The sequence below is a fragment of the Chanodichthys erythropterus genome, chromosome 13 (genome assembly GCF_024489055.1).
Source record: "Chanodichthys erythropterus isolate Z2021 chromosome 13, ASM2448905v1, whole genome shotgun sequence".
Taxonomy (NCBI): Eukaryota; Metazoa; Chordata; class Actinopteri; order Cypriniformes; family Xenocyprididae; genus Chanodichthys; species Chanodichthys erythropterus.
The window spans coordinates 11,008,865-11,021,151 of NC_090233.1; the positions used below are offsets into that span (position 1 = coordinate 11,008,865).

At 36.8% G+C, this 12,287-nt stretch overlaps 1 protein-coding gene across 3 annotated transcripts in view; it reads left to right on the top strand.

Annotated features, from left to right (window-relative positions):
• Positions 1-2,910: 2,910 nt before the first annotated feature.
• ebf2 (EBF transcription factor 2) overlaps positions 2,911-12,287 on the top strand; it is a 32,321-nt gene continuing 22,944 nt past the window's right edge. Inside the window, exons 1-6 of one of the 3 annotated variants that reach the window (XM_067406336.1) lie at positions 2,911-3,044; positions 4,848-5,004; positions 6,276-6,339; positions 6,466-6,521; positions 6,623-6,696; positions 10,169-10,237. In XM_067406336.1, the coding sequence (XP_067262437.1) occupies positions 2,911-3,044; positions 4,848-5,004; positions 6,276-6,339; positions 6,466-6,521; positions 6,623-6,696; positions 10,169-10,237 (554 nt within the window). The remainder of the gene's footprint in view (positions 3,045-4,847; positions 5,005-6,275; positions 6,340-6,465; positions 6,522-6,622; positions 6,697-10,168; positions 10,238-12,287) is intronic. The other 2 variants (XM_067406337.1, XM_067406338.1) reach the window with 2 other exon arrangements.

Here is a 12,287-nt window from a genome sequence, read left to right on the forward strand (position 1 = left end):
TAACCAAAAGAATCACTTTTGCATGCAGTACATCGCCTTATTAATCAAGAAAAACATGAAATAACTGGATTTTACAAGGTGCCTGTTTAATATTTTGGAAGGCTATTAAATAATGACGCTTAGTCTGTTTTGTTCCCATCAAGACATGACATTTGCAAACAAATTTCACCACTTTACAGGCTAGCTCAAGTGCACAAACACTATCTTCAGAACTTCGAATCTTTCTTTCAAAAAAGAAAATCGAATCGAGAATTAGTTTATTTCAGTGACGTCTGGACCACAGCCTGATGGTTGCAAGGATGGGACATGTGTAGACAAACATCAAAACATTAACACTATAATGATATTATTGCTATTCTTTCAAAAACAAAGAGACGCGTTGAAATGTTTTTGAATCTACAGTCACTGAGATTGGCTTGCGCTCCATTCTCTTTTTTCGCAAGAAAAAGGCGTGTGCTGCACGTATATGCTATAGCCTATTATTCATATGTCTTCTCAGAAAACTACACATTGATCACATTACGAAGACCTATACACATCATACACATTAAAAACCTATTTATTGTTCTTAAACCAAGTTCCGTAAAATAATATCCTACATTTAATAGACCGAACCAAGAGTTCCACATATTTGCTGTTCTTGCATATAGCCATAATATTATGCACAAATGCTCAGCTAATAAACACCTGCTGGCAGAACAGGTTATTTGAATGTAAAGATATGCTTTTTTTAATGATAATGTATTGAGTAAATGATGTAAATGATTGATTGTTTGATCACGTCTTTTAGCCCTCAAATGCTTTCTTGATTTGATAAAGTGTTTCAGTGTCGGCCAAGTAAATGAATGGAGTTCGAAAAATAGGCGCCTAGAACGCAAAATATTTAATGTGTTACAAAATTATTTTCGTTTCGTTTTTTCGTACGTTCTGCTCGCCCTACTGAGGGGTAGTTTTGGGTTAGTGTAGCCTATAGGGATGGAGAATCATATTCATACAAATCGTACATTTTCATACGAATCACATCGTAGCCTACACTCTAAAAAACGCTGGGTTAAAAACAACCCAAGTTGGGTTGAAAATGGACAAACCCAGCGATTAGGTTGTTTTAACTTTGTTGGGTTAAATGTTTGCCCAACCTGCTGGGTAGTTTTATTGAACTCAACTTTTGTTTAAAAATTACTGTATTGCTCACTTAAAATGAACCCCAAATATGTTGGAGATTATTTATTAATGTTTAATAAATTAACATTTGTTAATAAGTTTAATAAAGAATTATTAAATTATTAAATTGCTTATTAATAAATGTTCACATTTTGATTATTATTGTTGCTTCTAGTAATTATGTGTCTGATTTTTAATTTCCTGCCATATAGTAATTTTTAAACAATAGTTGAGTTAAATAAATCTGCCCAGCACGTTGGGCAAACATTTAACCCAACCGCTGGGTTTGTCCATTTTCAACCCAGCTTGGGTTGTTTTTAAGAGTGCAAGTATAAAATTGCATACTCGTAAAAGTATCATTGCGTAAAATATCTGGTGTCCGGTGAGGCCGTTTTTTTGAAAAAACAAAACAACCTTTTTTCATATGAAATACAAGTGGTGTGGCTAGTGATTTAGGGAACGGTGAGTAGGCTAATACGTTGCAGTGTGTGCATGGATTCCGCAACAGGTCACATAATAGGGTGAACAGCTGACTTCGAGGCGTGCTGGCAGATGGTTGGTATAAGCCGGGTGGTGGTGGTGTGTGTTTGGTGGGGGGCTCACATTCATTGTTTAGTTATTTGAGCCCCACGCACAGACAATAACCCCATCCAGTAGCAAGAAAAGATGGAAAAGCTTCTTCTTACAGAGAGGAAATGGTCTAAAAAAAGTTTAGAAAAATCTCATTGTTTTGCCCGTCTGCTGCTTTCTACCCGCAGATGTCAGTCGTTCAAACTCATTTGCGATTCGTTTTTCTTTGTAACAGATGCATTTACTTACATATTTTATAGTATGGGCTAGCCTAATAAATAATGAAACATAATCATAACCCCCCAACAAATAAAAATAAAAAAGTCCTATATGCCATAGACTATTTAATAGGTTAAACGTAATTCTTGTGAATCCAGTAAAACAATTTGATTTTTTCCCCACTACAATTTCATTTAATTGTCCAAGGATGTGTCCTGTTTGTAGTCATGGTAAGCGATGTCTTTTGAATAGGCTATTTCAACAAACCCTCATTAACTTTAAGAAGTCTGCAATCAGACCACTACGACAAAAAATGACTTTTTCATTTGGTAAGCGAAGTCCTTTAAATATAGTCAGCTAGAAAAAAGGGACCTTTCAGTTCTCCAGATAGCCTACGGATTTGCCCCTCCTCTTTTTCGAGCTCTGCAACCCATTCATACTATAGGTCCCAACAGACTCCCGCAGCATCATCACGTTCTTATGGTTTTAAACGGGCACCATCCCCATCCTCACCAGTACAGGGTAATCGGCAGAGCACATAACCTCTTCAGAGCACCTTGTGAATGTTTGAATCCATATCCTAAGAGGGTTTATTTGTAGCAGCACATCTGCAGACGTTATTTGGGAAGTGAATGTTGCTCCCGTGGAACAGGTGAGCAAGTGGACGACGCACATAGAGTTTGAATGGGTCTCGAAAAAGGATAAATCTACGCCAAGAAAGCAAGTTTTAACTTTCAAGGAAAAAAAAAAAAAACAAAAAAAAAAAAAAAAAAAAAAAAAACCTTTCAAGGACATCACCAGCAATTTCGGAGAATCTCGGTATTCTAAACATCGGGAAAATCGGTCCATCCTCTACTGAGTCATCAGGAGAATCTTCAGATTATTTTGACTGTTTGTTGTAGGCAAGTGCTTCTGCAGTTTTGCTCAAGAGTTTACCTTGTCATTCAAATTTGGTGGTAAATGTTTGGGAGTCCAGATCAAAATCCAAGAAACATCACCGGGTTGAAAGTGGAAACTTTTGAAGACGAAATGGATCCTGTTCGTTCTTGGGTTCGGAATGTCGGCGTTATTGATGCAAACATAGCGGCACAGAGGTAGGATATTCTGCATTGATGCGCACTAAGTTCTTTTATTTAGTTCAAGTCTTCACATACAAAAACAACACCTAAAGACTGAGAATATTTCTTTACTGACTGTTCTGTCATCAATGTGAATTTAGCCCAAATAACACGCACGGGCTACTACACAAATGTTAAACTATTACCATCCAAAAGTACAGAGCATAAATTTAGGATTAAAATTATTTCTATAACTATTAGCCTAAACAATTGCGTGAGTTGTCAAAAAGCGGTTGTTATTAGCATATTATTAGTAGTAGTAGTATAGTAGTAGATGTCAACTACTTTCTACCAGTTTGCTATAACATTTCAAAAATAGCTGCAGCAACAGGTCGGTCTCTTTTGTGGCGGTGGACGTAAAATGACACCGGAGATTAATAGCGTCATCTCAGCCTTCAGTGCTGTTGTAGCTTGAGGTGACAGAGTCACGAGCCGAATGAAAGAGGCAAACAAGACAACACAATGAAACCCGTATTGGCTCATGGTGATACTTTAAGACGCTTGAGCACGTCAATTGAACGGCGATTGTTCTTATTTCCTTTTCATTTCTTGCTCATAGCCTATAGCACAATGTTCTTTGAGAGTATGTTGAATCCAGTATTATTGAACGATTTGTCGAACGTAATTAAATAATTTTAGGAATTCAAAATCAAATCATTAAAAGTTGACTCTAAATAACTTTAGGCTAATAAGCATTAATATGAACGAAAACACACACATCTACTGTTTGATAAGTCGATTAGTTATCTCATTTATGACTCGATGTTAACAACTGCCCAGAGCTGCGTTTCCACCAAAACATGGTTAAGGCTGCGATGCTTTTGGAAAATGCAGACAGCTGTTTGTTGTCTATAGGCCTATAAATAATTTCGTAGTCAATTACCAAATTACCAAATTGTTGCAACGCTATCTCACGACCAATTCGTACTTATTCTACGAGGTGGCTATTTCGTATAAATTCATACGACCTCACTCGTGCGAATTCGTACGATTTGTCTAAACCCCACTGACGGTTAGGTTTAGGGGCGGGGTTTGGGGTAGGTCATTCTTATGAATTCATACGAATTTGTCAACTCGTAAAATACATACGATTTAGCAAAAAACGTATGAATTAGTACGAGTGAGGTCGTATGAATTCATACGATTTAGCCACCTCGTAAAATACGTACGAATTAATCAGAGAAGTCAGTGTGCAAAAGTTATATTATCAAATGGTACATTATTAGAACAATCAAATAACTGTTAAAAAGAAAAAAAAAACAGATTTGTTGGCTACATTGGGTGGTTCACCAATTGCACACTGCTTTTTAGATACTTGATGTATCTGATATTACTGCAAAACGTTTGTTCAGAAAAAAAATCAAAGACTTAAAATGTAAAAAATGTAAGAACGTGTAATTGAATATGGTGAGGGCAAATAATAAAAATTAATCAAGACATTTTCGAAATTAGGCTTTTATATAATTTTTTAAATTATGACAACAATGTGCTCAAACACTTTTTAGGCCTAAAACTGTTATTGTCTTCAGCAGTAATAGGTTATAAAGACTCAAGCAGACATTTTTATAGGTGGAATGAGTGGAAATGTAGCTTCAAATGTGGAAGTGTTTTTTGATTTTGATCTCATACGAGACATGCATTAAGAATTGTACTGAGCTTATGTTGAATTTAGCAGATGGTGTTATATAAGTAAATGGTCAGTTATATGAATTGTGAAAAAAAAAAAAAAAAATGAATAAATAAGTTGTTTTTTAACTCTCCGAAACCCTACATCCACAGTGGAGTGTCCTTATCCCGTGCTCACTTTGAAAAGCAGCCTCCCTCCAATCTCAGAAAGTCCAACTTCTTCCATTTTGTTCTGGCACTCTATGATCGCAATGGGCAGCCCGTGGAAGTGGAGAGGACAGCGTTTGTTGACTTTGTGGAGCAGGACAAGGTATATTCTAAAGCATGTTCCACATGATTGAGCATCACTGGATTATTGATGATGTTACCTATAGAGTTAAAGCTTGAGCTTTAAGAGAGAAAACAAAATCTTATAAAACATATAGGATGTATGGAATATTTGAAATCCAGCAAAATGAGAGAAGCCATTAATGTACTCCTGACACTTATTTTACAACATTAACTCCCTCCTCCCAACTCTTCCTTCATGCCTGTTATCTATGTCCATTTTTTTCCTTACCTTTAATCCATTCTTGGTAGGCTCTTTGTGCTTGTCCTGGCAAGACACAGCCTAATGCAGGTTCTCAAACTCTAAAAAAAAAAAGAGTACCTATAGATTACAGTTTTTTAAATTTGCTTTAGTACTATTTTCAAAGGTGCAAACTGATCACATTTGTAAGACCAGAAGCCATTTTTTCAAAACATCATCTCATGTTTTCATTGCAGTTGTATATATATTCTTTCCACATAATCATTGTTTCACAATGCAATATTGTAACATAATGAGAGCACAATAGTATTGTCTTCTTTCAATTTAGTACCTTTAACAGTTAATGCAGTGCAACAATGCAGGATATATGTTTCAAATCACTCTCGTTACTGAATGAAAGATATTACAGTAATGCAGTTGCCACATTAGAAAACGCGCTTACCTAACTTAATATAAAATCTGTAATGTTTGTAATAGCATCTCTTCATTAAAAGTTGCTTTGAAGATTTGACACGGCCATGAGTTTTGCAAGTTTGCTACCAATAGTAAATGTTTCCACTGTACCCAATGACTGAATTTACAGTTGAGGGGTGACTTACAGTAATTTAGCAGTCTCTACCATGGTAAGGCCTAGATTTACAGTATCACATGGCATGTACAACTCAAATACAGACATTACAGCTCAACAGTTAACTGATCAACCTGATGGTTAAACTGATTGAGAAGACAGTAATAGCATTATGAAAGGCAGTTAACTGAATAAAACTTTTTGAAATGATGAAACACTTATTATGTGATCTTGTGTATTGTACTAATATAATTGAAAACATGCTGAAATGTTTGAAAAAAGTGCATTATCTGCTGTGAGATTAGAGTTTTGAAAATGTACCACTGGCACCTGGCACCAAAGTAATTCAACAAATATATGTGTTAGTTGTGTAGATGATATTTATGCCACAAACTCCTGTATGCTTTCCTGCTTGTTTAAATGTTAATTTTGCGTAATCGAAATATTTTGTCCTTCCCGTGTATGTCCTTGCTGTTCTTCTAAGGAGCAGACGGGAGAAAAGACCAACAATGGAACTCACTACAAACTCCAGCTTCTCTATAGTAATGGTATGCTCATAATTTCTCTTCTCATATACACCTTTATGTCCATGTAGATATTATTCTGTCTGTTGGGACATACAGCATGGGACATATGTGACATCAGCAAGTTTTGTTTGTTGTTTTTGTTCACAGGCGTTCGCACAGAACAAGACCTTTATGCACGTCTCATTGATTCCGTCACTAAACAGGTAAAGCACCACCTTCTTTGTCTTCTAGCCATTAGAAACATGTTCTTAGTTTTGCTTTCTGTGTTGATGACCTCTTTTAAACTCTGTTTTCCATGGTTCAGCCCATATCATATGAAGGACAGAACAAGAATCCAGAAATGTGTCGTGTTCTGCTAACTCATGAGGTCATGTGCAGGTGAGTAAAAAACACAAACCAAAATAGCTCTGTTGTGCTATTTGAAAGGGCTGACTTCTAAAAAAATGTCTGAAAGAGTGCAGCATTTACTCTACAGTGATCCATACTCCAGCCATTTCTAAATCACAATTCTTACAAATATAGGGTGGTTTCATGAAGAACATCCATGGAACATTTTAATTGCGCAAAAGGCTCTTTATAGTGGACAACGGTTCTTTAGATTATTAAAAGTATTAAAAAAAAATGGTTCCTTTAAGGAATGTTACGTGAAAGGTTCTTTGGTGAATCCAAAATGGTTCTTCTGTGGCATCACTGTGAAAACCCACTGGAACCTTCATTTTTAAAAGTGTATCTAAAATACACTCCCAATAAGTATACTCAACTTTAAGAATGATTAGCTGTCATGGGATGAGGCCACACCCTCTCATGAATAAAAAGGGGAGGTACTTAAACATTAGAAATGTATAGATATACCTAACCCTGTAGTATTTAGTAACATTCATTCATGACTGGTTTCAGCCCCTGAAGAGGAAATTTCCCCAAATCATCTCAAACACTGTCCACTAAAATGCACAAATAATGCATGCTAACGTGTTCATAGCAGTAAAATCCCTAGCTAGAAGTTTACATAAAAGAAATACATCTTTAGGAAACATGCTGAATGTCCAACCTTCTTCTAACAACCAAAAACATTTCTAAAGTTAGTTTCACTCTAAGCCTGCATTGATGTTAATAGTGTTCACAGATGATACTAAGGCTACATCTATTTGGAAACATCTTTTTTTTCTACATCTTGGCCTTCTGTCCACACTGAGATGGTGTTTTTGTCCTGCGTAAACTGAAGGTTTAGAAGACGCTCTCACAAGTGGATAAATTTGAAAGTGGCGTTTCATGTTGTAGTGTGGTCTGTGAGGTACAGTATTTGAAAACGATGGCATGTTTAGTCATGTGACGCATACACTCTAAAAAATGCTGGGTTGTTTTAACCCAAATTTGGGTCAAATATGGACAAACCCAACCGTTGGGTTAAAAAAATGCATTTAAAAATTTAACCCAATGGTTGGGTTTTTCCATTTTTGACCCAAACTTGGGTTGAAACAACCCAGCATTTTTTAGAGTGTGTATTGTACCAGTAGATATATGGTTAAATGAAACATGCCTGCTGTTCTCTTTTACAGTTTTGCTAAAGATAAATGTTACTTTCTGATGAACACAATCTTCATATCACATTCCTGCAAAGCTAACAGAACATTTACTCTCAACTGCGGTCCTGCAGCAAAACATGAGGGCAGTTGTGTTTTAGACCATACTCTCTAAAAAAAGGTTGGGTTGTTTCAACCCAAATTTGGGTCAAATATGGACAAACCCAAACATTGGATTAAAAAAATGCATTTAAAAATTTAACCCAATGGTTGGGTTTGTCCATTTTTGACCCAAATTTGGGTTGAAACAACCCAGCATTGTTTGATTGCCGAATGAGACGCACCAGTAAGTGGTGAGATATTTTGCTAATAAAATTATTAATGCCAGAAGAACAGCATGAGAAATTTGGTGTCTCGGTATCATCTCAGTGAGCTTTTATTGGTAATGCTTTATTTTACAGTGTCCTTGTTACACATTACATGTACTTACTATATTAATAACAGTAAATTATGCATGATTACATGCAACTAACCCTAATCCAAATCCTAAGCCTTTAGTAAGTACATGTTGTTAATTAATCTTACTCAGTACAATAACAAGGACATCTTAAAAGAAAGTGTAACCCTTTTGTTCTGGTTTACGCATGTGCAGCAAGATGATTTTAGCATTTTCTGACATTTCAGTGTGGATGAGAAACTTTTGGAAAACTCTTGATGATGCTAATTTCCAAATGAAAACCAATTAGATGTAGCCTGAACAAAATGAACATGAGCATTCTCTGCTCAGTACAAGCAAACACAGGCTCATTGGGAAAACATGCCTCTACCTATATTTTTGTAAAACTCAAAACACATACACAAATACATACAAATCACTGCATTTATTCCTTTTCACACAAAAAATATGATTATAGGGCCAGATTGCGATTAATAATTTTCACACGCTTCCTTGTGCAATACTGTATTATGACCTCAAAACACTTTTACCTTAGTGCGTCATTTGTAAACTAATACATATTGACCTTTGCATCATGTAACAAGCTCCATAAACACTGCAAACCCGAACAAGTTGAGCTAACTGAAAAATCTGAGTTAATCAGTTACATCAAATTTTTTGAGTTATGATGTTCCCAATTTTAAGTAAGCAGAACTCTCAAGTTTTGAGTTTGTAGTACTCATGCATGTTAATTGCTCCTAACTTGAAATACTGAGTTAGCTAACTCGTACATTTTGATAGCAATTAACATAAAAGATTTGGTTTACTAACTTTCTTTTTATTTTGAGTTCTTGTAAATCAAATATGTGGCTTTTCTGACATAGTAAACTTGCTCTGTAGCTCACCTGGTACAGCATTGCAAATCTAAAGTAGGCCACTCATGTACGATAAAAAAGCTCAAAGACTTATAAAATATCATGGTTGATCTCACGTTTGCTTTAGTTAACACTGTTGGGAATGTTTAGGCTTTAGTGTAGTGTATGTCAAATGCGATAGAGCATTAACCTCTCAGGGCATTTTATTTCCAAACTGCTGTGATACGTACAACAACCAGCGTAATAAAATGCTGCAGGATTGGATAAAACTGAACATGCTTTAAGCGCCACTCACTTGACATTTCACTCTGAAAGTGTTGCGAAACGTGCAAGATGCAACGTAATATCATTCATTTTGCAGAAATGTCGCCACAGGCACGTTTTTCCAATTAGCCTGGGTTGGAACAAGCACAAGCACAATGTCCAAGAGAGTATATGGTAGCTGGGCTAAGAGAAAAAGGAACAGCAAGTGTCACAGCAGACAGAAAAGACAGGGGGTGTTCGGTGACCTCAGGCTTGAGGACAGCATTAGGGAGGGCAGAGGGGGAGTCAGAATTGGCTCTGCCCCCATTGTGTAGCCAGCAGATGCCCGAGTGGGCGCTCACAGCTGGTTAATAACAGAGCTGATGGGGAAGGGGGTGCAGAGGGCAGGCGACACAGCTGGGGAGTGACTCTGTCTGATGGGGGGGACTGTGGGGTGGGGGAAAGGAGAAAGCATATAGGCAGATGGCCAGGGGTGGGGGGCACTTTTGTTATGCTGGTGGCGTGGTGCATGAGGTGGGGGGATTGTGTGTGGGAGGGGGGGGCGTGCCCTGCACAGACAGGAGGTCCACCGACGGTGTGTGTGTGTGTGTTGTCTGCTCTGTGTTTGTGTGTGTATGCTTTAGAAGCAGGGATTGAGCTTGATCATTCACAATCAATGTGACAGATTGCCGGCCTGCCTTTTTCTGAGTCTTAATTGTGGTGGTCTTATGGAGCAAGTTTTAATAATTCATTATGTTCTCTTTTTCCATACAAAGTCGCTGCTGTGAGAAAAAAAGCTGCGGCAATCGCAATGAGACACCGTCCGACCCTGTCATCATTGACAGGTAAGTCCAGTTACAAAACTTTTCTAGTTGCCTACACACGAGCTTGAGTGACTTCTATGTTCACGTGATCCAGAGTATGTTTTTGTGCTAGCTAAAAGGGAAGGAAAACCTGAGAAATAATCATTTTGAGCAAACTCATGGGAGTTGTAAGGCTAGTATACTAAAACTAGGGCCAAACTGACCAATAAAGTCTGTTTGGGACAAGTTTGGTTTATGTGTAAAGAATATAAGTAATTTGGGATTTTTAGATTTGGAGTTTGAGAATAAACACATCTGTCCTTCTTTATTCTTTGCCTCATTGCAGAGAAAGGATCAGTACTTATTTTAGTAAAACTTTAGTTTAGGATCCAATTCTCACTAGTTCACTTTAAAATGAAAATTACACCAAGATTTACTCACCCTCAAGCCATCCTAGGTGTATATGACTCTTCTTTCTGATGAATCAGATTTATATTATTAAATATCCTGACACATCCAAGCTTTATAATGTCAGTGAAAGGGGACCAATGAGTTTGAAGCTCAAGAAAGTGCATCCATCCATCATAAACATACTCCACACGGCTCCAGGGGGTTAATAAAGGCCTTCTGAAGCAAAGCGATGCCTTTATGTAAAAAAAAAAAAAAAATCCATATTTAATAAGTTATGAAGTAAAATATCTAGCTTCCGCCAGACCGCCTTCCATATTCAAATTTTCAAAGCTTTTTTTCATAAGTTTAATATGGAAGGTTTATCAAAAGCATTTTAAACAGTGAGAGTCATTACACTTTCTTCGTAAGTTGAAGGCGGTCTGGCAGAAGTTAGATATTTTTCTTCATAACTTGTTAAATATGGATATTTTTCTTACACAATTACATTGCTTTGCTTCAGAAGGCCTTTATTAGGCCGTTTATAATAGATGGATGCACTTTCTTGAGCTTCAAACTCTTTGGTCCCCGTTCACTGGCATTATAAAGCTTGGATGTGTCCGTATATTTATTAATATAACTCTGATTGTGTTCATCAGAAAGAAGAAAGTCATACGCACCTAGGATGGCTTGACGGAGAGTAAATTTTAGGGTAATTTTTATTTTTTAAAAACTTTTTTACCTTCATAAATAGTTTTCTAAGTCCTTACGATGGTTAATTGACTTGTAGTGGTGTGTTTGAGGCGAGCACTAACCCCCTCTGGCACGTCTACGCTAGAAAACAGCACTTGTTCATGTTCACGCGAGAGTGACAAAATGCTTTACAGTAATTCAAAAACAATGTATATATTATGACTTTATAAGACCATTTCGAAAATTACCATTGAGATTTCTTGTACTGTATTTGCACAACTACTGCGCTGGTGAGCGTTGCAGTCGTTGTAGTCCAGAGGTGCGCTTGGAGTATTTACGACAGTGTGATTCACTGCAGGAACCTGTAGGGGGAGCTTCGCAAATCTTACTGAGTTCCGCTTTAAAGTGAACTAATCCTTTAACCAGTAGCTTATTAGCATGCATATTAGTAGGATATTAGCTGTTTATTAGTGCTTATTAAGCACATATTAATGCCTTATTCTGCATGACCTTACTCTACATCCCTCAATCTTACCCAATACCTAAACAACAACTACCTTCCTAACTGTTAATAAGCAGTATCAACACTATCTCACGACCAATTTGTACTTATTCTACGAGGTGGCTATTTCGTATAAATTCATACGACCTCACTCGTGCAAATTCGTACGATTTGTCTAAACCCCAGTGACGGTTAGGTTTAGGGGCGGGGTTTGGGGTAGGTCATTCGTATGAATTCATACGAATTTGTCAACTCATAAAATACATACGATTTAGAAAAAAACGTATGAATTAGTACGAGTGAGGTCGTATGAATTCATACGATTTAGCCACCTCGTAAAATACGTACGAATTGCCGTGAGATTGGGTTGGCAATATTTATTGATTATATTTAATAATTAGTTAATAGTGAGAATTGCATCCTAAACTAAAGTGTGACCCTTATTAACACTTAAATTCTAGTTATTTTGCTCTCTTATGCATACTAAATCACTTATGTACAACAGCTTGA